The following is a 26,099-nucleotide window of genomic DNA, read 5'->3' as shown; positions in this document are numbered from 1 at the left end:
CCATATCAATAAACTGGCAAGCATTGCAACTAGTCAGTTATTAACCTGTTTATCATTAACATTACTGCATGAATGTGATACAGGGCACGATTCATTAAAATTTAAACAGTCGTTGATATCCTGAGGACTTAATTGGATGGGTTAATTTTGAGCTAAGGAGTAGACACAGTGAGTAATTATATCCCACCCCCCCTAAGGCTCATATTGTTCATTTTATTAAAGGTACCATGCAATCAGGATCAACAACATAATCCAAACAAAAATTCACTTTAAAAGGAAATATTATCAACTTTTTATGAATTGGAATGATAATCAAGACATTAAGCAGACTCACTTGTGTTGAAAAAGATATCACAATCTTATCATTCTGGAAAAGATTTTAATTTTTTGACCAAACACTACTGAGAGATATGACTGAGTCAATCTCTAGGGCAAGGGAAAATTTTTTAATGCGTTTGGAGGTTTTGCGATGCTTGCCATGTTTTCACATTTTGTGGTTGAAGTAGATGCATTTTGTGGGTCTCAACACACATCAAACAATGTTTACTGTTTGAACACCCGTGAGTGCATCTGAGACGTGTGAGTTAAGTTTGATTACAGAGATCTGATCTTCTGAGATCAAAAAGCTGAGAGCAAAAAGGTACCCGTAAATCAGAATTCTAGGAAAGAGCCGTTAGTAGGGATTTTTGTGTTTTGTTTTTTCTCCACAGACATGGTTGGGGTGGTCAGCTGGTGACAACTTTTAATGGAAAGAGGCTCTGACTTTTCGGCCCTTCAGAGGCTGTGGAGGGCGGTGATTGCTCAGCAAAAAGGCCGCTGCTTCGCCCTCGGCCGTGCAGAGAAGAGTGCGGAACGTGGCCAGCTGTTGAAGACAAGAGAAGAGTTGGCTTCAGCGTAGAAAGTCACACCAGTGTTGGTGAACTGCCCTCCATAGAAAGTTATGAAACATGTAACCTTTCCTCTACCAGGAACTAAACTATTGCAGTAAAAGTGTTCTAAATTATGAGTCATATATATAGTAAAACGCCACTTCTGCTAAGTTCTCACCACTACACAAATACCTATGGGTCCAAAAATTAAGTTCCATAAGCATTCTTGATCTGATGATCAAAGTAATATGAGGAAAGAACATTTAGAATGTGGTTCAAAGAGGACATATCTAGGAATCAGAGAATGTCACCTATAAAGGCAGAATAGGACAGTGGAAAGGTCGCTGTACTGGCTTTCAGAGTCCTGGGTCTGGCACTGACTAGCTGGGTGACCTTGGGCGCCGGTCTTCAGTTACCTCATCCATAAAGTGAGGCACTAACTTATATGATCTCAGTAGGTACTACTGGAATATGACTCTCGGAATCACATCGAACACGTACCAGTACTCCTGGACAACATGGCCTCAATTTTCCCGGCAACCTTGCGGTGCCCGTCCTATAGAATATTGATCTTTTAAGTACTGTTTTCCTTAAGCAGTGATTTTGCTCTCACCATACTAGAGCCTTGCAAACAACTAACCATGGTAAACGCTTGGGCCCTTCAACCTCTAATAATGTTTAAATACAATTTCAGTGATATAGGCATATTTCTCATCAAACAGGGTTAAGTTTTCTTATTACAAAAAAAAATGCTGACTTATCTTACAAACTTCATACAACACACAAAGCGTCAAGAAGAAAAAGAAATTCCTAGTAATCACATCACAAGATATTATCACAGTTAACGTTATAGAGTATATCCTTCCAGATGTTTTTATATATATAAACTCATGAACACACACGCACACATACATGACGTTTTATTATAAAAACAGGCTCAAGTATCATGCTCTTTAGAAACCTTTTTTTTTACTTAATATATATCCTATATATATATATTTGCATGTCAATAAATATAAATTTATGCCACTATTTTTAATTGCTGAAGTTTTCTACTTTAAGCATGTTGTATAAATTATTTAACAATTCTTTGGTGATTTAATACAAGTTATCAAGATTTAGCACAGGTCTACAGTAGTAAAAGGAAGACTGGGTAAACTAGCTGAATAATTCTACTTTTTGAAAACGTTCACCAAAAATATATTACCAATTAAGTAAGTTTCTGGTGTTTGTTTTGCTATTTCATTTGAGCAAAGACAAATTATTAAATTATTGAGAATAAAAGCCTCCAATCTCGGCACACCCGGGTGACTCAGTCGGTTAAGCATCTACCTTCGGCTGAGGTCATGATCCCAGGGTCCTAGGATCAAGTCCCGCATGAGGCTCCCAGCTCAGTGAGGAGTCTGCTTCTCCCTCTGCCTGCTGCTCCCCCTGCTTCTGCTCTCTCTCTCTGACAAAAAAAAAAAAAAAAAAAATTTAAAGCTTCCTTCTCTAAGCTGTGCTAGTCACCCAGTCGCAGAATCAAGCAAATTCGCCCTAGGATAGGGGCGCCTGGGCGGCTGAGTTGGTTAAGCTTCTGCCTTGGGCTCAGGTCATGATCCGAGGCTCCCAGGATCCTGCCCCGCATCAGGCTCCCTGCTCAGGGGGGAGTCTGCTTCTCCCTCTGCCCCTCCCTTGCTCGAGCTCTCTCTCTCTCTCTCAAATAAATCTTTTTTAAAAATTCATACTAGGACACATCTATTAAGTTTCTGTCATCATCATTTAGCTGAAGTCTGAAATATTTCTTGTACAGTACTAGCCAGGATGGGAGGCAGTGGGGATGGAGGTCCTCCGTAACAAGGAGGACACAGTTTGTCACCACAGTCCACGGAGACACGTTCATGCATCATATACAAGCAGCCATGTCTTTCCACTGGTGGTACTTTGAGGGGTCTTTTAAAAGGGTACAGATGTGGGCAAAATAAGACAAATAGTTACCACTTACTATTACTCATATTTCGTTAGACCAGATGATGGCTAAAGCCAGACGAGACTTAAATAAATCCCTGGTAAAGTCAAGCAGCAGAGGCAAATAAAATCTAACCTCTGGAGCCACAGGGAAAACACTCAGCCTCCCGCAGATCATGGGGATCAGGTCTGTCCGGAGTGGCCTCTCCAGGAGGCTGTGCAGGAATCCCAAGGCCTGAATCAGGGCTCCGATTCGCTGGCCTCCGCAAGCATGACTTGCCTCCCAGGGAAGCTGCCCATTCCTCTGAAGATCTTGGCTTTTTTTTTTTTTTTTTAAGATTTTATTTATTTACTTGAGAGAGAGAGAGCAGGAGCAGGGGAAGGGGCAGGGGAGAAGCAGGCTCCCTGCTTAGCCTGATGCAGGACTCGATCCCAGGACCCCGAGATCGTGACCTGAGCCGAAGGCAGACGCTTAGCCAACTGAGCCACCCAGGCACCCCTCCCACCCTCCTTTGACTCCTCTGCAAGTTGATCATGGCTCCCTACCTCTGTAACACCTGAACCTCACCGGAATTTACTCTAGATCTTTCTCTGACCTGCCTGCACATTTTGGTGAGATTCACTGAACCTGCACTGATCCCTCACCAAACCCCTTCCCTTTTTGGCTCTGATTTCCCTCACAATCACTCAGCCTAGCTACGTAGACCCTGCACCTGCCAGTCCCTGCTCAGATTTGCTCCTCTTGACTCTGGTGTCCTCCACCGCCCCACTAACCTCAAAATGTACACCCCCAGCTGGCCCTTACCAGTCTCATTGCTCTCTGGGCCCCTGGGCTTCTTGCAAACAGAAAATCTGCCGCTCTGTCACGAAGGCTGATACCATCTACACGAGTCCCGGCAGGAGTCTCCCCAGATCAGCCTGAAGGCTGAGATGGGTATGATCTGTTTTGCTGTTTTTCTTGGCTCTAACACTGAAATTTTAATTTCCTTATAGAGCAACCCCAGTAAGCAGAATATTCTTTTCTAATGTTTTGTAAATAGCTTTGCTTTATGTCACCATAGGCTCAAATGTCTAACAGCACTCCAATGCCGCCAAAGCTGGGTAATAATAAAAGTCAAACCTCCCTTACAGGACCTGGTGGCCCAGGTACTGCTCTGAATCCTCTATACACATACCTCACCTCATCAATGATTCCCTCTTATCCCCATTTTAAAGATGAGGAACTTGAGGGACAGCTAGGAAGTTTCAGTAAATAAGCCATCTGGCAAATAAGTCATGCACTAACCACAGCACTATATTGCATCTCTAACTGTTTTTTTCTATTTTCCCCTAATCTCTTTTCATGAACTTTTTATTATGGAAACTTCCAAACATACATAAAGCTAGAAAGAGCAGCGGCATAAACCACCACAAACTCAGCACCCGGCTTCATCTGTCATTCACACACAGCCCACTTCCTTTCATCTATCCTCTCACTCCTTCCCTCTTTCCACCTCCCATCCTGCCCAAACTGGATGATTTTGAAGCAAATGCTGAATATCATGTCACTTCAGGTGTAAACATTTCAAAATTGATCTCCAAAATATGTAACATTTCTAACTCTAATAAGGCCCCAAAACAAACTAGTTAGTCTGGCTTCTGGACCACCGGGTCCCGACTAACTGGATTGTCTCCGATTACTCCAATTACTACTACGAAAAAATGCTCAACATTACTAGTCACCACATAAATGCAAATTTTAAAAATCACATATACCCACCAGAATGGCTAAAGGTCAAAAGACTGACAACATCAAGTGCTGACAAGGATGTGGAGGAACTAGAAATCTCATACATTGCTGGTGAGAATGGAAGAAGGAACAGTCACATTAAAAAACAATATGGCAGTACCTTATACCGTTAAACATGTAGTGCTAGGTATTGCCACAAAACATGAAAATATCTGTCCACACAAAATTGCATATGCCAATTATTCCTAACTTCCAAATATGTACAGCTATTATTCATAATAGTCCCAAACTGGAAGCAACCCAAATATCCATCAATTGGTAGATTTTAAAATAAGGTGGTATATCCATATCATAGAATATTACTCAGTAAAAACAACTGTCAGTGAATCTCAAAAACATTATGCTAAGTAAAAGAAGTCAAACACAAAATCTGCATACTGTACGATTCCATTTAAATAAAATTCTAGAAAAGGCAGAATCCTAGTGACAGCATATCAGTGACTGTCTAGGGCCATAGGTGAGGAAGGAGGTGGAGAGCACAGAAGTTTAAGGAAATGTTTTGGCTGAGGGATCTATTTTATATCTTGATCTAGTGGTTGCTGCATGGTAATATACAATAACGAAAATCATCAACTGCACACTAAAACTCATGAATTTTATTGTATGGAAATATCGTAACAAATGACAAAGAGAATTTTTTTTAAAAAAACATAGAATTAAAGCCAAGTATTCTGCACATTGAATTCAGCAGATGAGCAAGCCAATTTAGATAATTTAGGATAACCCAAAGAAACTTGGCAGAACAGTCAGCCTTCCAAAGAGAATGACAGATCTATTATCAAAACTATCTGAAAGCATATCTGTTTACTGGTCTGGCAGTTAAATTAAGCATTTCAATAAGTGACTCTGGGGACAAAAATGGGCTTGAATTAAATAAAAGAAAATGAAAACCATCTGGTCTGCACTTTTGGTCAAACAGTGACTGGGCAAGAAATAACAGTAGAAAAACCTGGAAAAAAAAATTGGCACTAACTTGCTAAAAAAAGAATTTAATCTCAAAGCTAGTGACGTTACATGGTAGAATTGGAAAATACATAAAACAATGTGTCCCAGGGACTTCAAAAATAAAAAGCAGCTAAAATTGAGATTAGAAATTATCTTTTGGAAAGTAACCCTTAAGTAAGTGGTATACACAAAAGACATGTTCATTTCACCTTATATAAAAGAGATAAACAACTGAATAACCATCTCAACCCTCTCATGTTTTGGATTTTCTTAATAACCTTTTTAGTTTAGAACAGTTCTAGATTTACAGAATTATTGCAAAGATAGTACAAATAGTTCTCATAAGCCCCACACTCAACGTGCCCTATTATTAGTATCTTACGTTAGTATGGTACACTTTTCACAATTGGTGAACCAGTATTAATATGTTATCATTAACTGAAGTCCATCCTTTATTAAGATTTCCTTTGTTTTTACTCACGTCTTTTTCTGTTCTAGGATCCCACTAGGAAACAACTTTACATTAGTAGTCATATCTCCTTGAGCATTTATTGAAGATGACAATTTCTCAGATTTACCTTGCTTTTGATAACCTTGACAGTTTTGAGGAGTACTGATTGGCTATTTCGTAGAATGTCCCTCAGTTGGGCTTTGTCTGATGTTTTTCTCATGGTTAGACAGGGATTGGACTTCTGAACTATCTTTGGCTTCATTCTTTAACTCTTGAAATCACCATAATATCATGTTATAATAATTTGGATTATTATTCAGATAATCATTTCCATCTGGTTAAAAATGAAATGTCTGGGGCACCTGGGTGGCTGAGTCAGTTAAGTGTCTGCCTCCGGCTCAGGTCATGATTTCGGGGTCCTGAGATCAGCCTTGTCCAGCTCCCTGCTCAGCGGGGAGTCTGCTTCTCCCTCTCCCTCTGTCCCTCCCCCCTCCTTCTGCACTCTCACTCTCTCTCTCTCTGTCTCAAATAAATAAATTAAATATTTTTTTAGAATGAAAATGTCTGAAAGTATTCGGGCTAGAGTAGATGTAAGTGAATTTAAGTAGATAACAGTGAATTATCAATCATACTAAAGCTCTAAAATATAATTATTTATATACTCTACCTTATAAAAACCACATTAATAATTAATATTAATTAATTGAGCCTCAAATTAGATACAGTAACGAAACCACAGCTAGGTAAGCATGACTCCTAAACTTACAGCGCATCATTTTTGATTAAGAGCTTTATGTATTTTAAGAAACTAAATTATATATTTTAATACATTCTCTTCCAAATGGCAGGTGGATTTCAAAAAGTTATTTTCCGGGGCACCTGGGTGGCTCAGTCAGTTAAGCATCTGCCTTTGGCTCAGGTCATGATCCCAGGGACCTGGGACTGAGCCCTGAATTAGGCTCTCTGCTCAGCAGGGAGCCTGCTTTTCCCTCTCCCTCTGCTGCTGCTCTGCCTACTTGTGCTGTCTCTCTCTCTGTCAAATAAATAAATAAAATATTTAAAAAAAATAATTTTCCAAGTGGCTTTAAGAGATAAAAATATCTTTGAAATACAAGGGAAAAACATGATCTCCTATTATTACTACCTTGATGTTGTAACTTATTAATTCTCACCACCATCTTGTTCAAATTTAACAAAAGAATGTAAAAGTGAACAGCTTAGCACATGAAGGAAAGAAAAATGTGCTCTGTTAGTATGGCCACTGAATCAGTGACAGGTCCTTTTTCTCATGACACAAAGCATCTTATTTATGATGGGAAAAAGTCACAAGAATTTCCATGTCAGTTAAGCTCTGGACTTCAATCCAGACTTTTACAAACATGCTTTGATTAATATGTCCCAGATTATTATTTGTCTTTAATCCTAAAGATAAGGCCAACAGAAGTTAGATGTGTTCAACTCCAAGGGAAAATGTTACCTGACATGACCTTGGTAAAGGTAAACCAGCTCTAGTCTTTGGGGGCAAAAAATAAACAGCCATGGGGCGCCTGGGTGGCGCAGTCGTTAAGCATCTGCCTTCGGCTCAGGGCATGATCCCAGCGTTCTGGGATCAAGCCCCACATCAGGCTCCTCTGCTAAGATCCTGCTTCTTCCTCTCCCACTCCCCTTGCTTGTGTTCCCTCTCTCGCTGGCTGTCTCTCTCTCAAATAAATAAATAAAATCTTTTTTAAAAATTTAAAAAATAAAATAAAATGAACAGCCACGCAGGTGGGCAAGCCCAGAACAGAAGTGCTTGATTAGCTGCAAAAATTAGTAGACTATGATCTTGCTAAGATTTTGCAGCAAGTAATTCAAAAAGGAAAACAAAAAGCAAAGAAATCCCACCCAGTACAGCATCCATCAGAAGACACAGCAGCCACCTGTGAGCTAGGTCAGTCACACAGGTCGTAGACCCAAGCCGACTTTTGGCCATCAAAGACAGCCTGAGCCTGCAGACGGCTTGCTTATTGCGGGGACTCAACACGTTTATCAGAAAGACAAGTGAAGGAATGTCTTCACTAAAACAGCACAGGTAGGCACTCAACAATGTCTCAGTAAATGCTTAAAGCCCCTCAAGCAGCCCCACAAAAGTCTTGTCCACAAAAGCCAAGAGACCCATTGCTGTTGTCACTGCTCACTTTCTGATTGCGACATCGTCTGTAGGAGGAGCAGGTCTAGGGACTGAGGTCAAAAAGAAGAAAGACCCCTTTTAAGAGTAGCCTTTCTCCTGATTTTCCCATTTATATACCAGCCTGTTTATATCTCAGCCCCCCCCCCCAAAAAAACAATGATAGCCTTTAAAGTCACTTTCCTCAGTGTCTGTATGCACATTACATTTCAAAGATTGGGGAGAGAAATCATCTAATCACAGAAGGTCAAATAAGAAAGGGACATAAGTTTTACCTGGTCCAACCACCAATCTGATTAATGAAGGGAAAATACAGGCTTTAACTTGCCCCCGAAATTAAGGGTAGGATGGATTTTTTTTTTAAGTTTTGGTCCAGTTCCCTCTAGTAAATCAAGATCAACCTTGAAGAAGTGACATACCTGTTGAGAGCTGATATTTATAGGTTGTTTTAAAACGATCCATGTGACACTCTCGAGAAGAGGTGGGACTGTAAGGGAACCAGGATATGTCCAGTAGTCCCAGGATGGAGGAAGCAGAGATAATGGGTCAAAATTTGTGAATCGAGTTTGTTTACCCTGGTGGAGAAAGAGAATTCCCATCAATTACAATGGGAGAGCTTTACGCAGCCCTCAAAAAGAAACCTACAGCCAATGAAAGACCATTTTACTGGAATTCTTTAACTCATGGAATTATTTAGTATCTGTCTTTGTATCTTAAAAAAAAAGTTTCTACCTTAATCTAAAACTTTTAGGTGAAGTAGCACATCACCTAGATTTATTTAAGAAGCACAAGATTTGTTTTAAATGTGTTGCAATTAAATGCTGATGTGCAAAACCCCAATACCAAAAATCAATCATGCATAGATTCATTAGTAATGATTGTAGATAATTTAAGGCCCCTTCATAATTTTCAAAAGACAAATGTTAGTAATAGGTTGATTCTGCTCTATCCGTCAAGCATGTTCCACACCTGCTTCAAAGCAGATAGCATATGCTTTATCTAAAGTCTAAGGTATTAGGAGAAGGTAAGAAACTCAGGAGAGAACAAGGAATCCATTAGTCATTAGCAAATAATATTTCGTCTTACCTTTTCTTTAATAGAATCCAAAATGTCAGTAATCTTTTGCAGTTGCGAATTATGTTCACCAATCTGAAAGCACGAAATTTCAGAAGAAATGGTTACTGTAGCAGAACAGGTCTGGTTCACTCCATTTCAGTCACTGGTTTTGAATTGGTTTTTTGTTTTTTTGTTTTTTTGTTTTTAAACGTATGCCAGCCCAGAACAAACAGAGATTGTTCTATAATGAAGCTGTCTTTCACCTGCTGGCTTTATCATGCCAGCAGAATCTGAGCAACAAGGTAATGTTACTGGCTCCACAGCTGAATTTTAAGCTTGATTCCAAAACTAGTAGTAACAGCGACATAGTTTTTCAGCTTTATGAATGTTTAAGATGCAGGTTAACTTCAGAGGAAACTCCCTTAGGAAACTCGAACATAATGCTATCCAACCAGATGTAACCTTCAGACCTTAGATCCAAACTGACTCTTGTGACATCAAAGCATTAAAAAAAATACCTCCAGGGGCGCCTGGGTGGCTCAGTCGGTTACGCGTGTGCCTTCAGCTCGGGGTATGATCCTGGGGTCCTGGGATTGAGTCCCACATGGGGCTCCCTACTCCGTGGGAAGTCTGCTTCTCCCTCTCCCACTCCCCCTGCTTGTGTTCCCTCCCTCTCTCTCAAATAAATAAAATAAAAAGAAAAGAAAAAATCTCCCACTTTCAACCCAAAATGATTTAAGGTCCTGAACCAAAACGATAAATTATCATGATTAGAAATCATCATCAGAAAAATATATGTACCTCTTTACGGATGTCCTGAATCTACCTAAGATTTTCAATCCTTCAGGATTAAAATATAATCTCTTGTCCCACTTGCATTCCACCGTCACCAGCAGACTTGGTGGCCAAAGGCAAGGAGCCGCTGCCTTTCATCCCACCCCCCATCTGCCCTGTACTTCCCCCAGTCCCAGCCCCAGCGAGTTACAACATCACACACAGAGTTGGTGGCAGAGCAAAAGCGCCCAGCCCTACAAGAATGCGGTCACAGTGGGAGCTGAACGGCCCGATCCACCCACGGGGATTATAACAAGGATACTTGCTTCACCACATGTGAATATGAGACAAAGGAAAAGACAACAACAATTTTTTTAAACTGTTCAGTGTGTTTGAGACAACAAACCACGGTGGTAAAACTAGTGCTTCAGGATTCAGGAACTTGAACTTCACCCTGTCCTGTATCTCTAAATACTGTGTAATCAGGAAGAGCCTAGAATAAAGATTTTCTTCTCTGAATCTCAGTTGTAACTCCTGCTACTATTGTTGCAGCTGTTGCTGCTGCTGTTTCTATTCACATAAGAATGATCAATGGACAGTAAGAGGAGACGTAAGGCAATACTCCTACGGTAGTTCTGGGCTATTAGAGAAATCATAAACTAATACATAAATGTTTAATATTAATTTCAAAAGGAAAACATTAAACTTAGAATGAGTTTACTATTAAAAATGGTAGACTATCCTTTCCACAACTGAAACTCTTTATCCAACACGGCTGATGAATTATTTAAAATGAAATCAGTGGATTCTCACCTGCAAAAATACTCCCAGGACGGCTAGTCCATCTGGCTCATGAGCTGCCTCAACAAAGCTGGGGTATTTATCTGAATTCCAATGAACGACATGGAGCTGAAAGGGAGGTATGCAACATAATTCAAATGTTATTTTTAAAAAATCCTTAAAAACATAAATGGAAATATAATATCAATATAGATGTTCTGGGGCTGTGCACTCATGTGTATAATGCATTCTTCACAGAACCCACCTATTTGCTTTTGTCCAAAAGCCAAAGACAATCACCATGGCCACTTGTAGTCTGTGGTGTACTATAGGAAGGTCTACAGCACCAGATAGAATGTTCTGGACCATCCTGCCAAGCCTCTCTGGCCCGAGCAAACTCCAACCATTGCTCCTGAGTGACAAGGCTCCTCCCTAGCCTTCCACAGGTGGGATTGCAAGAGAGCAGCCTTAGGTCAGATGTCAGCTGGTAGCAGAGTCCATGAAACAAGCTTAGGCTCACAGGAGGTGGGGAGAAGTCAACTGAAGGTTTGCAGTGACAATCCTGCTGCTAAGGATAGTACCAGTTGTTCCTGAAACTGCCCAGTCAGATGTTCATCACTGTCCTTGAAGACTTTTTGTGACTTGAAAGTGCAAATTCTCCTTAACAGCACTCTTTAAAGCAGTATTCACACATGTATTACCTTCTATAATTATGTTCAGGTCCTTTGCTGATAGCGAGTTTTAATGAGGACAAAGAGGCTTTGTCTAGGAACAGGAACTAGGAACCAGACATGTCTGAGGATGAAAATGAGAGGCAGTTGGTGTTACTGAGGTAGGGGAAAGGAAGGAAGGGGAGAGGGAAGGGTTGGAGAACCTGGAACTCTAGAAAATAGAAAATACACCTACTACACTCTTGCGAGTGGTGTCCTGCAAAAAGCAAAGGGGTCCTATATGTTCTGCCACTGTAAACAGTACAGTGTCCCAAATACACAAACAACTGTGAAAGACTGTAGAATAACAAAAAGGCAGAAACCACTCTAGGGAGACCTTCATTCCTGATTAAGGGGAAGAACAAACTAAGATAGATGCCGAAGGGCAGTGTGCCATGCTCAACCGATTTGGCCGAGATCATGAGGACGCCATGTTGTCCAAGAACCCCTGCATGAGGAACTGACTTCAGATAAAATCTCCTTTCAATGAATCCTTTTGGCACCTCACGGAATAAACACATATGAAGGGTTTCATGCACAAATCACTTTTCTAGCTGTCTCTTAAAAGAGAGAACTGAGTATGTTCAAAGACATGGTTTTAATCCCATGCTTTAACTATAACTTCGTATCTTATAGGCAACTAATATGGGGGAATTTCTGGATAAATAAGAATTATCACAACTAGTGAGCTACAAAACTATAAAACAGCCCACCATCCATAAACAATCAAGGAAGGTTGTGGGATCTGCAGACTGAAAATACAAAGGTGGATCCCTGTAGTGTCACGTTCTAAGCTGGTGTGAGATAGCTGGAGGAGGAACGAAACCTTGAAAACACCGGATGATGAAACAAAATTCGTTTGGTTCACATGAGATAGATGACATTCCGCTTAAGGGAGGGGCTGAAAAGAACATTAAAGTTGTTTTAAATGGCTCTGTGCCAATCCATCAGCTCACTTAGTAAAAGATGACACCAAAGATATAAAAAGATGTGAAATGATGTCTTTAGGTTCACAACAACAACTGATTAAAAAATGAATACCTAACTAAAGAGAGATTAATCTATATACTGTTTTGCTGGTTAAAAAACAGCAACTATTTAGGGGTGCCTGGTTGGCTCAGTCGGTTAAACGTCTGCCTTCAACTCAGGTCACAATCTCAGGGTCCTGGGATCAAGCCCAGCGTTGAGCTCCCTACTCAGCAGGCAGAGGGAGAGGGAGAAGCAGGCTCCCCGCTGAGCAGGGAGCCTGTTGTTGGCCTTAATCCCAGGACCCTGGGATCTTGACCTGAGCTGAAGGCAGCCCCTTAACTGACTAAGCTACCCAGGTGCCCCAGCATTTGTATTTGAATTAAAACTCAAACAAACAAATAACAAACTCATATTTCCTGACTAAAAACAACAGCCTCAGTGATTTCAGCAAATGACAAGATGTCCTAGAGGCCACAAAAATGGAAATGAGAAGATTATTCCCTGTTGGAAAATAATTTCTTTTTTTAAAGATTTTATTTATTTAGTTATTTGTTTGAAAAAGAGAGAGCATGAGCATGGGGAGGGGCAGAGGGAGAGGGAGAGAGAATCTCAAGCAGGCTCAAGCAGACTTGCTCTATTCCGGGACCCTGAGATCATGACCTGAGCTGAAATTGAGAGTCTGACCCTCAGCAACGGAGTCACCCAGGTGCCCCAATAATTTCTAAATAATAGTATTATTCAATGTTAGCATTTTTAACTGCATACTATTGATATGTAATTATGTTTAGCATGCCAAACATCACCATTAATGTTAAAATCATAGTTTAACTATCAGCTACATATTTAATATGCTTATTATATAATTTGTACAAACTGTAATCAGATGAAGTTTTAAATAATGGAGTGGATTATTAGTCTGCTTTTTATAGATGCATAACTCTTAGGATAAGGTTTTCCAACGATTTAGATCACTTTAATCTCTCTCTATAATGTCACAAATCATCAGATTAGACCCAAAGTTAAGTTTTTACATGGAACACTTTAAATGGTTTTTTCCTTTCATTTCTTTTCTTCTTCTTTTTATTTTTTAAGAGGGTACAACTCGATGACAGTCATGAAGTTAGGTACAAAAGTGGCTAGAAAAACTAATTAAGAATCATTTCTACAGCTGAGCACAAAGGCATTCTTTTGAACCTGAAACCAAATGTAAGTGATTCCCAAATACCTCCAGCTCCAGCCTGGACGTCTTCCTTAAACTCCAGGTCAGTAGCTAACAGCCTTCTGGAACGTGAGCCTAGAATATCTAATAGACACCTCAAACGTAATGTGTGCACAACAGGACGTCAGCTTCTCTCTGCAACCTGTTCCTCCCCGGACTTGCCCATCTGAGTAAATGACAGAATGATCTTCATGTTTGCACAAGCCGAAGTCTTAGGAGTGTTTCTAGACTCCTCTTTCTTCTTCCTTCAATCTTCACACCCTTTCATTGGCAAGTCCCACTGATTTTCTTTCCCAAACATATCCTGGGCTCATCTAGCTCTCTTCAACTCCACCACCCCCGTAGACCAAACCACCATCCTTGCTCATTTGAAATACTTCCATAACCTTCTAATTTGTCTTCTTGTTTCAACATTTGCCCAACCACTTCTCCACACAGCAGCTAGTTATATTTTATAAAATATAAAGTAGAACATGACATTCCCCTGCTCAAAACCTTCCATTGTCATTGTCTCAATACGTTAAGGGTAAATTCCAAACTTCTCACCATGCCCTATAAAGCCCGACAAGGCATGGCCCTTGCCTGCCTCTCTAGGACACAGCTTATAACCTCTCCCTCATTAATTCTAATCCCAGAAGCCAACGCCTTTCACTTCTTCAACATGCTAACTTCATATCTGCCCAAGGTCATCTGTATTTGCTGCACCCACTTGCTGAGGAACTGTCTAGATTTTCTCATGATGAGTTTTCCTAACTATTCAATCACACTACCAGATCCCATGGCACTGTTCCTATCAAAGAACTTACCATATGCCATTTATTTATGTGTTTATTGTCTAACTCTAACACCCCACAAACCCGGAGGTCTGACCCAGACTTCCTCATTCTCCATCAGCATTCCTACCTCCAACCAGAAACAATGACCCCCCACAAACCAAATCAATCAACAAATCCCACTGAGGTTGCACTGGCCGCCAGCACTCCAATTAACTGCACTCTCATCTATTACCTGGAACCTCCCCGAAAGCCTCCTCCCTGGCTTCCCTGATCCACTCCTGCTTCAACCCAATTTATTCTCAAACGGTAGCATGAATATCTTTAAAATGCAAATATGATCACTTCATGATTCAAAGCCAGTTAATGGCTTCCCACCACACTTAGATTTAAGTTCACAAGCCCTACCATGATTGATCTTTGTAAAACCAGGCCCTCCAGCCTTTCCAACTTTATCTCTGGCATCTCTCCTCTTCGTTCTTCATGCACTAATCCCACTGGCCACTCTGTTCTTCCAATATGTGATGTGCTTTCCCACCCCAAGTCCTCACACATGAGTCTATGCATGGTCCCTGCTGTCTCTGCCCTTTGCCTGGCTCACTCCTGTTCATCTCGTCCTTCAGGTTTAGGGATGAGGGACTCATCACAGGGAAACACTCCCGGGCTCATCCTTACTTCCTCCCATCACTCCCTCAGGACGAGCACGAGTAAGCTGGACAAAGATGAGTGACACGATGGGGTCACAATGAATTCTTAAAGAGTGAATGAATTCATGAACAAATAAACAAATAAAGTAAGAAAGAGCCTTGAACACATATTAAAGAATCTATGAAACTCCAGCCAAAGCTTTATCTACTTCAAGAAGGAAAGTCTACGAAGATGTCTCTCGCTCTGCAGGTCAGGACCCTGAGCCTCTGAAAAATTTCAGGATAGGAGTGCCCTTTTCAAGAAACAACCTGCCAGCTCAGATAAAACCTCTCTGAAAGTATACTTTCAAGTTTATGACACTAGAAAGTATCATCATAAAGCAATGTGACTAATTTTTCTTAGTTGCTTAGGAAAATTACAAAGCAGGAATCCAAAGGCAGCTCAATCCCCACAAAACCTTCCAGATTTAGAACAATGTGTTAAATTCAGGACACAAAACTTCAGAAAGCAACATGAAAACTATTCAGCAGATGATATAAACTGAGGCACCATACAGACTCAGGAGTCTCACTTTCTACGTGTTGGCATCTTTTGTCCAGTGCCATGGAACACTTTGGATATATATTTTATTCCCCACCCTGAAAACAGAGCAGGTCCCTTACCCCAAGCGCTTGGCTTCAAACAAAAGTGTTTTAAGTAGACAAATGGATGTTTTGGTTGATAGGCTCAAGGAATAGTTGTACGTGTTAATGGAAGAGCAAAACTGGGAAGTTCTCTTGGCCGGATTTCTCTGAAAAGCAGAACTATAAAGGAGTGTCTGAACTCCACAGCTCAGTAATCATGAGAAAATGAAGGAAAACTTTACTTGACTGGAAATGCTCTGTTTCACCTAGACAACTCACAAGCCAAATTACTGTCACTTAAAAAGTTTTGGTTGAGTCATACAATAATTCACTTTCATCTCATGGAAAAGTTGGGTGTTAGCAGTATTTAACAGTATTAAAACCTGAAGTATATTATGCTTTGTCATTTAACAGAGGATTAGAAAAAGTAGAGTATTATTAATGAATATAATTATAAAGGACTAACTTCCCAATTACAAAAAAAGTCAGTGAGTGATGTAATGTGTTATGACTTCAATAATTAATAGAAATTCCCTTTCAGACCTGTAAATATAGAGGTAATGTAGAGTTTAGGAGAGTTTGTCTTCATTTCTTTTCCCTATGAGGAACTTTGCCATTTACTATCACTTCTACAAAATATGATATTAGTATTCACCTGTGTCTGGACCAAATATGTACATAATTGGGTCCAAATCAAATGTCTCTTTCTCTGCTTTCTTCCTGGACTTTCAGGAAACACAACAGATATTCTAGAAAGAGTTTGTAATTTGGTGTCAGACAGACATGAGTTTAAATCCATCTCAACCGCTTCCTAATTGGATAAGCTACTTGATCTCTCCAAACCTGCCGTTTACTCATTTCTAGAAGGAGCACAATAACCCTAAGCTCTCAGAGTTGGTGTAAGGCTCAGAAGGACCACATTTATAGCTCTCCTACTGATAAACTCTCCTATTGATGGAACAAAGCAGTCTCAGACACTGATTCCTAACTGGCTCAAGATCAGTTTGGAGTGAAGAGAGTTGGCTCTGTGTTCCTTAAATCCCAGCACCTAGGAAAGCACTGACTCACGAATACATGTCCGATGGCTTACCTCTGCAGCATATCTCACTCCATCCACCACGTGTTCAGAGCCATGATCATCAGCAGACCCCCAGTGAAGGTGAAACTGTCGCAAGCGGTAGCTACCAGTGAGAGGACCCCCACGCAGAACTAAACACCAACACATTTTAAATTGTTAGCAAGAAAAAAATATTTACACATGCTGCTACAATCCACATCATCTCCCTGAATTATTCAACATGCCCATGTCCTCCAAGGAATTTTTTACAAATGTGTCATTCAGTTTGCAGACAGGCATACAATTTTTAGGTTTATGAGGAATGAAACGTTAAAAGGTTGGAGAGTCCACAGTACAGATTTTTATGGGACATCTGGGAAATCACAACAGACACAGAATTTAGAAAGTAGAAGAAATTAGGAATTCCTAAAAGTAAAGAACTGGTCTGTTTACTGGAGGATGTCAGCCTCTCTGAATAAGGATGTGGTATGTAAAGAGGGCCACCTTGAACTTGGTGGAGCAGCCTAGCACGATGGTTGAGAACAGGCTCCGGCATTGAGAAAACCCAGGCTCACGCTCTTACTGTGTGATCTTGCATCAACTCTAACTTCAAAGCTTTAGCCTTCATGTCTGTCACCTTAAGACGGTAATGCTCCCTCCTCCTAATGCTGCTTTGAAAATAGAAGAAAAGTTGAATACAAAGAACTTATCACTGCCTGGCACACAATTGGCATGCTGGACATGTTAGCTATTATTAGTATTTTATTGTTGTTAGGATGACTACTAAAATTGGCCAAGTAAGCATATCTTCTGTACTTGAATTCTATCCTTCCAGGGAAACCTGGAATACAGACAAAATTAACTCTTTTTTGGAAACAGAATCATATCTTAAGTATATAGAAAAGCTTCTTAATAGAAAACATAGCTCTAAACTATCTCTCCTAATTATTTTTTATTGGGCATGTTTAAAGGATGTGGGGGGATAAGAAAGCACTGGGTGTTCCATACACCATATGCATTACTAATCTCCCATCAACACCCAACAGAAGTGTTAGATTGTGAGGTGCAGACTTAATAACAGTTTGATTTAAATGACCCTCTCCTCTTCAGAGATTTCAGATAGGTAAAGAGAGATACAGAGATAGAGCTATCTCAAAATTTGTCATGAATGATCCGTCTTATATAAGAAGCAAAAGATGTTATGGGGTGCCTGGCTGGCTCAGTTAGTAGAGCATGTGACTCTTGATCTCAGGGTCGTGAGTTCAAGTCCCATGTTCCACAGGGAGCCTACAGAACCAAAGATGTTAAGGTGTATATCACATGCAGTTTTCTACACACAGCAAGGGAGAAAAGGGAAAATACATTTGCCTAAAGCACACTCCTCGTTGAGCTATACTGTGGGAGAGAAATGATCCAGACTGCCATATTAACCAGTACATCTGAACTCATTTCTTCCTTACTCAGTTTGACTCAGCTGAAGCTGAACATCAATGATTAAGAGTTAGTGTGGTTGGAATCAGAAAACCTGGGAATAGTCCCAGCTCAGCTACTGAATTATGTGATCTTCCAAAACTCACTTAAGCCTCTGTGGGCGTCAGGTTTCTTGTCTATATTTGTGTTCATTTGTCTGTCTATTTTTAATTTAGGAGATTGGACTGGATGCTCCTTAACTTCTACAATTATCAAAACTACCAAGGGAAAAAACTGAGCATATGCAATAAAATTTTGGGGGGGAGGTTGAATGGTTGGAGGTTTCTTCAGATTCATTTGGATCCAGATTTCTTTACAATAAAAAAAAAAATGGCTATTTCCAAAGTCCTCTGAAAAATAAGAGAGAGGAAACATTTACATCAGACCCTAGGGCTTGCTCTTTCGTTACACTGGTATAAACAGAGTAGTTTTAGTGTTTTGAGTCTCCCACTGAACAGTGTTCATGAGTGCAGAGACTCTGATTAGGTCCCTGCTGTACCCATCACCTAAACACGGTAACTATCACAGAGCAGATGCATGATAAATATTTGATGAATGAATGAATAAAACATTTGATCTGTCTTTAAACAAGAAGTTTCAAAGATGAGTCACAAATAAATTCATTTAAAAGGCACATGCCTCTAAGTGACTCCATACAGCATGGATGCAATGACATTCCAAATGAAAAGAAATCAACAGTTGTTGTTTTTTTTTTAATTTCAATTCAAGTTAGTTAACATATAGTGTAGTCCTGGTTTCAGGAGTGGAATTTAGTGATTCACCACTTACATATAACACCCAGTGTTCATTACTTCAAGTGTCCCCCTTGATGCCCATCCTCCATTTAGCCCATCCCCCCACCCTTCCTCTCTCCAGCAACTCTCAGTTTTTTCTCTATAGTTAGTTAAAAGTCTTTTATGATTTGCTTCCCTCTCTATTTTTATCTTACTTTTCCTTCCCTTCCCCTGTGTTCATCTGTTTTTTTTTTCTGTTTTTTTTTTTTTAAAGATTTTATTTATTTATTTGACACAGAGATAGACAGCCAGTGAGAGAGGGAACACAGGCAGGGGGAGTGGGAGAGGAAAAAGCAGGCTCCCATCGGAGCAGGGAGCCCGATATGTGGCTCAATCCCAGGACTCTGGGATCAGGCCCTGAGCTGAAGGCAGATGCTTAACGACTGAGCCACCCAGGTGCCCCCACCTGTTTTTTTTTTCTTAAATTCCACATATCAGTGACATCATATGGTATTTCTTTCTCTGACTTATTTCACTTAGCCTAATACATTCTAGTTTCAACCACACTGTTGCAAATGGCACAATTTCATTCTTTTTGATGGCCGAGTAATATTCCATTGTATACATACCACCTCTTCTTTATTCATTCATCTGTTGATGGACATCTGGGTCCTTTCCATAATGTGGCTATTGTTGATAATGCTGCCATAAACATCAGGGTGCAAGTGTCCCTTCAAATCAGCATTTTCATATCCTTTGCATAAATACCTAGTAGTGCAATTGCTGTATCATAGGGCAGTTTTATTTTTAACTTTTTGAGGACCCTCCATACTGTTGTCCAGAGAGGCTGCACCAGTTTGCATTCCCACCAACAGTGCAAGAGGGCTCCCCTTTCTCTGCATCCTCACCAACAACTATTTTGCCAGAGTCGTTCATTTTAGCCAAAGAAATCAACAATTCTATTATCCTTTTTTTTTTCTTACTGTAGCATAAGACCTGAGCTCAAACATCAAGTCATGCCCTCACAGATAAAAAGCAGATTAGAAAGCTTGGGTAATCAATGTGGAATTAACTTCAGGAGAAGATGCAAACAAGCTGGCTCAAGAGAAAGAAAGTGACACCAAAAACACACATGCTTAGGGAAACATCCAAGAATAAGGGTTGATCTCTGGAAAGCCTGCTCGGAATCCAGGGTTTAAAGCCAGATTAGCATAGCTCTGCTAGTTAAGCAACAAAGAGTGGCTTACACTCTACATATTTGGACTCCACATCTGAGTGTTTCAACTAAAATACCCAAACTGGGACCATGAGCAGCAAACGTCTACTTGTGAAGAAAACATTCTCTTGGAGCAGAGCTCTTTTGAAGAAACACAGGGTGGGGAAAAGTGAGTCAAAATACTAAGGTTAATTTATCACTGACTTTGAGATAGTTTATAATAAAAAATGCAACTGTAGTATAAAATGAATAATGGCAACAAAAGTTATTTTTAAGAAGAATGACTTAGTGGTTTCAAGTGTCAAATCATTCATCTTCCTCTGCAATTGAGATGAGTAAATAAATATTATTGTCTCCATCTTATATCTGAAAGTGAATAATCATTTCTCCAAAATCACACCTGGGATACATGAATAGTCCACTTATCCTTTCATTCAGAATTTTTCTTAAATATATTCCAAATAAAACACTCATAAAAGAGGTCTACAGAGATTAAGCAACCAGAGTTAAATGCCATAAAACTTTGGGAAATTGTTAATATCTTAGTAAAAGTAACTATCCGTGTTATTTGTTACATGCTGCAAAGACCAATAATATTGTGAAACTAGAAATGTATATGTTACTCCGTTGAATTTGACTTTGTTAGAAATTTGCTAATCTTACTCACTTTCTGAAACTACACTGTCATCAGTGGCCTTAAATGATAAGCAGGGCTTGCAACAAAATCAGAAAAACAAAAAATTTAAAAATTAACACACTTGTCTATGCATGTATTTACTGTCTCTCCCACCAGCATACAAACAATGAATAATGCACTAATGCTTAAACTACTTAGGTGTCAAATGGTAAATATTAATTGATTTCTGGTGGTTTGTAATTTTACTGGGACTTCACCTATGTAGACTAATGCGTCCTGTATCATAATGCCATATCAATTTTCTAGGTTCTCCAGGAAGCATCACGCCAAAAAAAAATGTTTTCAACTTCAACACACGTTTATTGAGCTCCTATTGTGTGCAAGGCACCATAGCTGTTGCCCACAGGCAGTGCTCAGCTGAGTGGGAAGAGAACTAACTGACAGTTACAGTGCCGTGTGGGAAGTTCTGTGATAGGACAAGCCTGGGGTGCCTTAGGAGGAGTTGTGGGGCCAGTCAGGTGAGATTCCGAGAGGTGAGATCCTATCTGAGTGCAGAAAGACCAGTAACTAGGGTGAAAATGCCCTTGTCTTTCCTTATCAGATTATTATTTCCCCTCTACTATGGCCAACAGGAATTCTTCCCCCCAAATTTCATATTCTCCTGTCCCCTTTCTTTTTATTTTTTAAAAAGATTTTATTTATTTATTTGACAGAGAGATGGGGGGAGCACAAGCAGGTAGAGTGGCAGGCAGAGGCAGAGGGAGAAGAAGACTCCCCACTGAGCAAGGGGTGCTCACTTAACTGACTGAGCCACACAGGCGCCCCTGCCCCCATTTTAAAGGACTATTAAAATTCTAATGGGTAGCTCACCAGAGGTTAACCACATCGAATGCAACTTCCCAGACAAAGAAGCCCTACAAGGACCATGAGGAAGGTTTCACGCCTGTGGTTTCTTGATTGGTGGGATTCAGAGTTAATTTTGGTCAAGAATGGTTTCTTTAGGGGTGCCTTGGTGGCTCAGTCGTTAAGTGTCTGCCTTCAGCTCAGGGCATGATCCCAGGGTCCTGGGATTGAGCCCCACATCGGGCTCCCTGCTCTGCTGGGAGCCTGCTTTTTCCTCTTCCACTCCCCCTGCCTGTGTTCCCTCTCTCACTGGCTATCTCTCTGTGTCAAGTAAATAAATAAAATCTTTAAAAAAAAAAAAGAATGGCTTCTTTACAAAATGGAAACTGTTTTCTTCAAATCAAAGTGGTTTGCTACAGAAAGTATCTTTTTATTTTTTATAGTTTACCAAAGAAAAAGAAAAGCCAATAACTTATTTTAACTCTAGTGTTTTCTACTTTTCCACTGATTTAATATCCAGAATCACCAGGAAACATTCTTTTTTTATTTATCTTGAGAAAAAAGAATGAGCATCGTGACCCATATTTATGTAGTTTCTGTCTCAGAGGGGTAGAAAGTACTTTACAGATATTTCCAATTAACCCTGTTAATTTCACTGTGATCTAGATAGGAACAAGACCTTCATATAGGGGAGAGGACACGCACTACCAATCACAGACCCAGTGTCAAAATCTGGAAACACAAACAGACTGATTCCCCTGATTAATCCAAAGTAGAGGGAAAATGAGAGGAAGGGGGAAAGAGACAGGGAGAGAGAGGAAAAGAGAAGGATGGAGAGGAAGGAAAAAGAGAGAGGGAGAGAGAAACCTAGATTATCATCAAGCAAATCAGAGCAGGAATGTTTCATGCCTCAGGCTGCCTACATTTATAAATTAAAAAGTTTTGGGGGGTCTGGGTGGCTCAGTCGGTTAAGTGTCTGACTCTTGGTTTTAGCTGAGGTCATGATCTCAGGGTCCTGAGATGAAGCTCCACGCTCAGTGGGGAGTCTGCTTGAGATTCTCTCCTTCTCCCTCTGCCTCTACCCCCCACTCATGTGTTCTCTCTCTCTCTCTCTCTCAAATAAATAAATCTTTAAAAAACTTTAAGTTTTAGGTGAAGTACATTTAATCACTTCTTATTCTAAAACTAAGAGTGGGTAGTCTCAAGTTTTTTATGTTTGAGATATAAACAGTACCAAACTACAATTATGGGTGGTATAAACTTTATACTCAGAAGCCTTGGACTATTTACAATGTACCCATCAACGGTATCTATTAATACAGATTCATAAAACTGAGAGCTTGAAGAAAAGACAATCAAATATAGTATATAAAAAGCAAGGTCCCCCTCCCCCAATAAGTTAAAAATACCATGTGTTAATCTTTCTTTGTGCATTTTTCCTCAATGCTCTGATGGAAATACATCTTTTATGAATTTGACAAATATGAGAAATTTTGTGGGCTTATAATTTTTGCTAACAACATAGCATCACATAAATACAGTATATTATTACTAACCTAAATCTGAGCTTAATAAGTGAAAAACCTTCTTTTTATAACTTAATTACATTTTTCATTAATAGAGCAAATACAGCATCATCCTAATATTAGACTAAAAATAAAAATAATTTGTCAGAAGCCTTAAGAAGTATTCCAAAATTCAATTCTCTCTAATCTTCTCTCTCATCTTAACTTTAAAGTAGATATCATCCATTCCTTGGGTAGTAGATATGTTTAAAGAAGGATTAAATGTTCGTTTTAAGGAAATTCTCTTTTTCTACTTCATTTAGTTATCCAATTAACAAATAAACTAAAGTTTTATTTGGTTGGTCCATGACTTATTCACAGTGTGAAAGACATTATCCCATGAAATAGTCAAACAAAACTTTTATTACAAGTCCTAGCAAAGTATTGGTAAGGAACACACAATGCATAGATATTTTAAATATGAAAGATAAGAAATCACAGTCCAATCACCCAAGACCCCCACCCCCCACCCAAAAAAAAAAAAAAAAGAACCAACCTGATTTGTCCTCTGTGTCATCAAAGTCAACGCTGAAGGAATGGCCACTATTACTGATGATTTTGGCTGAGTTTGCATCATACTTGATACTAAGAGGCCGCAGGGAAGAGTCATATTTCACTTCTTTGGTTTTAATCTCAATCGGAGATTGCTGATCCCCATCAGCAATAGGGAAAAATTTATTCCAATGAATAGGACCTTAAATACATAGGACCAAAAGAAAAGGACTAAATAAGTTATTTCTTTTACCAAACAAATACACTGTGCATGAGTTGAAGGAAAAACAAATAAGATCTTCATCCTCAGGATCTTCACATCTAATTTTTTTTTTTTTTACAAGACTGGTTGCTTTTATTATTGGTATGAAAACCTCCTGATTTGCCTTAATTCATTTGCAACATTCAACTAACCCTCACAGACAAAAAACATGTCAGCTTTAAAAAGTACTTTCCAGGGGCGCCTGGATGGCTCAGTTGGTTAAGCATCCCACTTTTGGTTTTGGCTCAGGTCATGATCTCATGGCTCATGAGACTGAGCCCCATGTTGGGGGCTTCAATCTCCCTGCTCAGCGGGGAGTCTGCTTGAGATTCTCTCCCTCTGCCCCTCTCCCACAACCCCCCCCCCCCCGGACACATCTGCTCTCTCTCACTCTCTCTCTCTAAAATAAATAAATCTTTGGAGGAAAAAAAAAAGTACTTTCCAAAGGTACCTTTCTAGCATACTACAAACAACAGCACAATTCATCATTGAAAACAGTGAGATTTAGTTTCAGCTCCAAGAACGATATCTGTGGTAGCTTCAGCAGTCAACAGGAGTTCATGGGATGAAAGAATTAATGGAACTGGGAAAACTATGTAGAGATAAAAGTGTGCAGTTCTTAAAAATGTTATCCCTATTTCTTTCTTCTATCACTCACTCGTGTCTCCAGGGGTCACCCAGGCCTCACTCGGTTACCTCTGATGTGTAACAGGCATACTAAGGAAATACATAAATTTTTCACACAGCATAATCCAAATAAAATGGCTGCACCATGTCAGGAAATGTAATATTGTTGATTATCTTTAGTGGAGTCAGGTAACAATTTCTTTCTTTCTTTCTACATTTCAGAAGGTCCTTCTGCAGTTATTTTGCCAGTGTTACATTTGAATTCCAACACAAGGGACAACTGTCATCCTGATTCTCTATTCAAAAAGTCAAAATTGCATCTAGTTCTCAAGTTGGACACACGTTTGGTAAATTGATATGAACCAATAAGCGGGAAATACCCGCTTTATTCTATGTCTATATTCTTCATTTCTCTGGAAGACTTGATTCAAGTTCTGCTTCCCAGAATCAAGAGCAAGACTGCAGCTTCAAGTAACCTCTATCTTATTCTACAGATGTGAGTAGTCACTTTATAGGTTAAAGGTTCTTATTATGTCTACTATGCCTGCAATTTACACAGCTACCACCAGGGGGTACAGCACAGGGCTACTGACTAAGCTTTTCCCTATATCACTAACTTGATTTCTCTAATATTCAAGAACTTATTAAAATGACATAGCATGACAAACATTTGTTACTGACAACAACAAATATTTTTAAAGATAAGATTTAGAATGAAATTTCAAGAAATGCAAATATATCACAATTAACAACAGCTTCAATCTCTAAATCTAATGCTCCTTATTACTCTTCAACTGTGCAAAGGAGAAACCTTAAGCTCTTTCCTTCACATATGCTTCAGGTACAAAAAATCAGAGCATGAATATATAGCCATACACATAACTTAAAAGCTCTTCTCTTGTGAATCCAACACTTTGGACTTCAAAGCAACTTGAACATCAAAAGTCCTTGCCTACAACTTATTACAAAAAAGCCATTACATTTCCTGATTTATTAAGTACTCCAATTTACCTTTCTAGTACTCTTTCTCTGCACAATCGAGTCCTTGCTTTAAGTGAAAAAATTTTCTACCTCATTGGCAGCAAGTATGACTTAACCTGATGAGAATTAGATTTTGAATATGTGAGGCATATATCACAAAATGTTGTTTACCTTTTTCTTTCTCTTCCTAACTCCTTTACTCTCCTATTTCCAGTCTTTATAACAAGAATAATTTTTAAAAGCAGAGGCTACCCAAAATAAAATAAAAATAATCCCACTTGCATAAATTACTCAATATTATTTATTAACCACTATAGTGGGTTCATTTCCCTGCCTCTTAAAGAGGCCCCTTTTTAAAAATGTTTTCAAAACATCCACTAACATAAAACATAAACATCCATTTAAACATAGTTCTTAGAGATATATAGTGATTCTTCCATTGATTCAAGAACTTTTGAATATCTATAGAGACATGTAGTTTTCAGTAATTGTCAC

General features: G+C 39.5%; 1 protein-coding gene across 2 annotated transcripts in view; it reads right to left on the bottom strand.

The window, feature by feature from the left end:
• Positions 1-725: 725 nt before the first annotated feature.
• CA13 (carbonic anhydrase 13) overlaps positions 726-26,099 on the bottom strand; it is a 27,740-nt gene continuing 2,366 nt past the window's right edge. The window contains exons 2-7 of one of the 2 annotated variants that reach the window (XM_008689105.2): positions 23,739-23,936; positions 16,811-16,929; positions 10,812-10,907; positions 9,255-9,317; positions 8,588-8,743; positions 726-862 (exon numbers count right to left, since the gene is read on the bottom strand). In XM_008689105.2, the coding sequence (XP_008687327.1) occupies positions 743-862; positions 8,588-8,743; positions 9,255-9,317; positions 10,812-10,907; positions 16,811-16,929; positions 23,739-23,936 (752 nt within the window). In that variant the 3' untranslated portion in view covers positions 726-742. The remainder of the gene's footprint in view (positions 863-8,587; positions 8,744-9,254; positions 9,318-10,811; positions 10,908-16,810; positions 16,930-23,738; positions 23,937-26,099) is intronic. The other variant, XM_040626115.1, reaches the window with a different exon arrangement.

This window comes from Ursus maritimus, unplaced genomic scaffold, assembly GCF_017311325.1.
Source record: "Ursus maritimus isolate PB19 unplaced genomic scaffold, ASM1731132v1 scaffold_9, whole genome shotgun sequence".
NCBI lineage: Eukaryota > Metazoa > Chordata > Mammalia > Carnivora > Ursidae > Ursus > Ursus maritimus.
The sequence above is the reverse complement of the archived record's forward strand: the minus strand, read 5'-3'. Positions and strand labels throughout refer to the sequence as shown.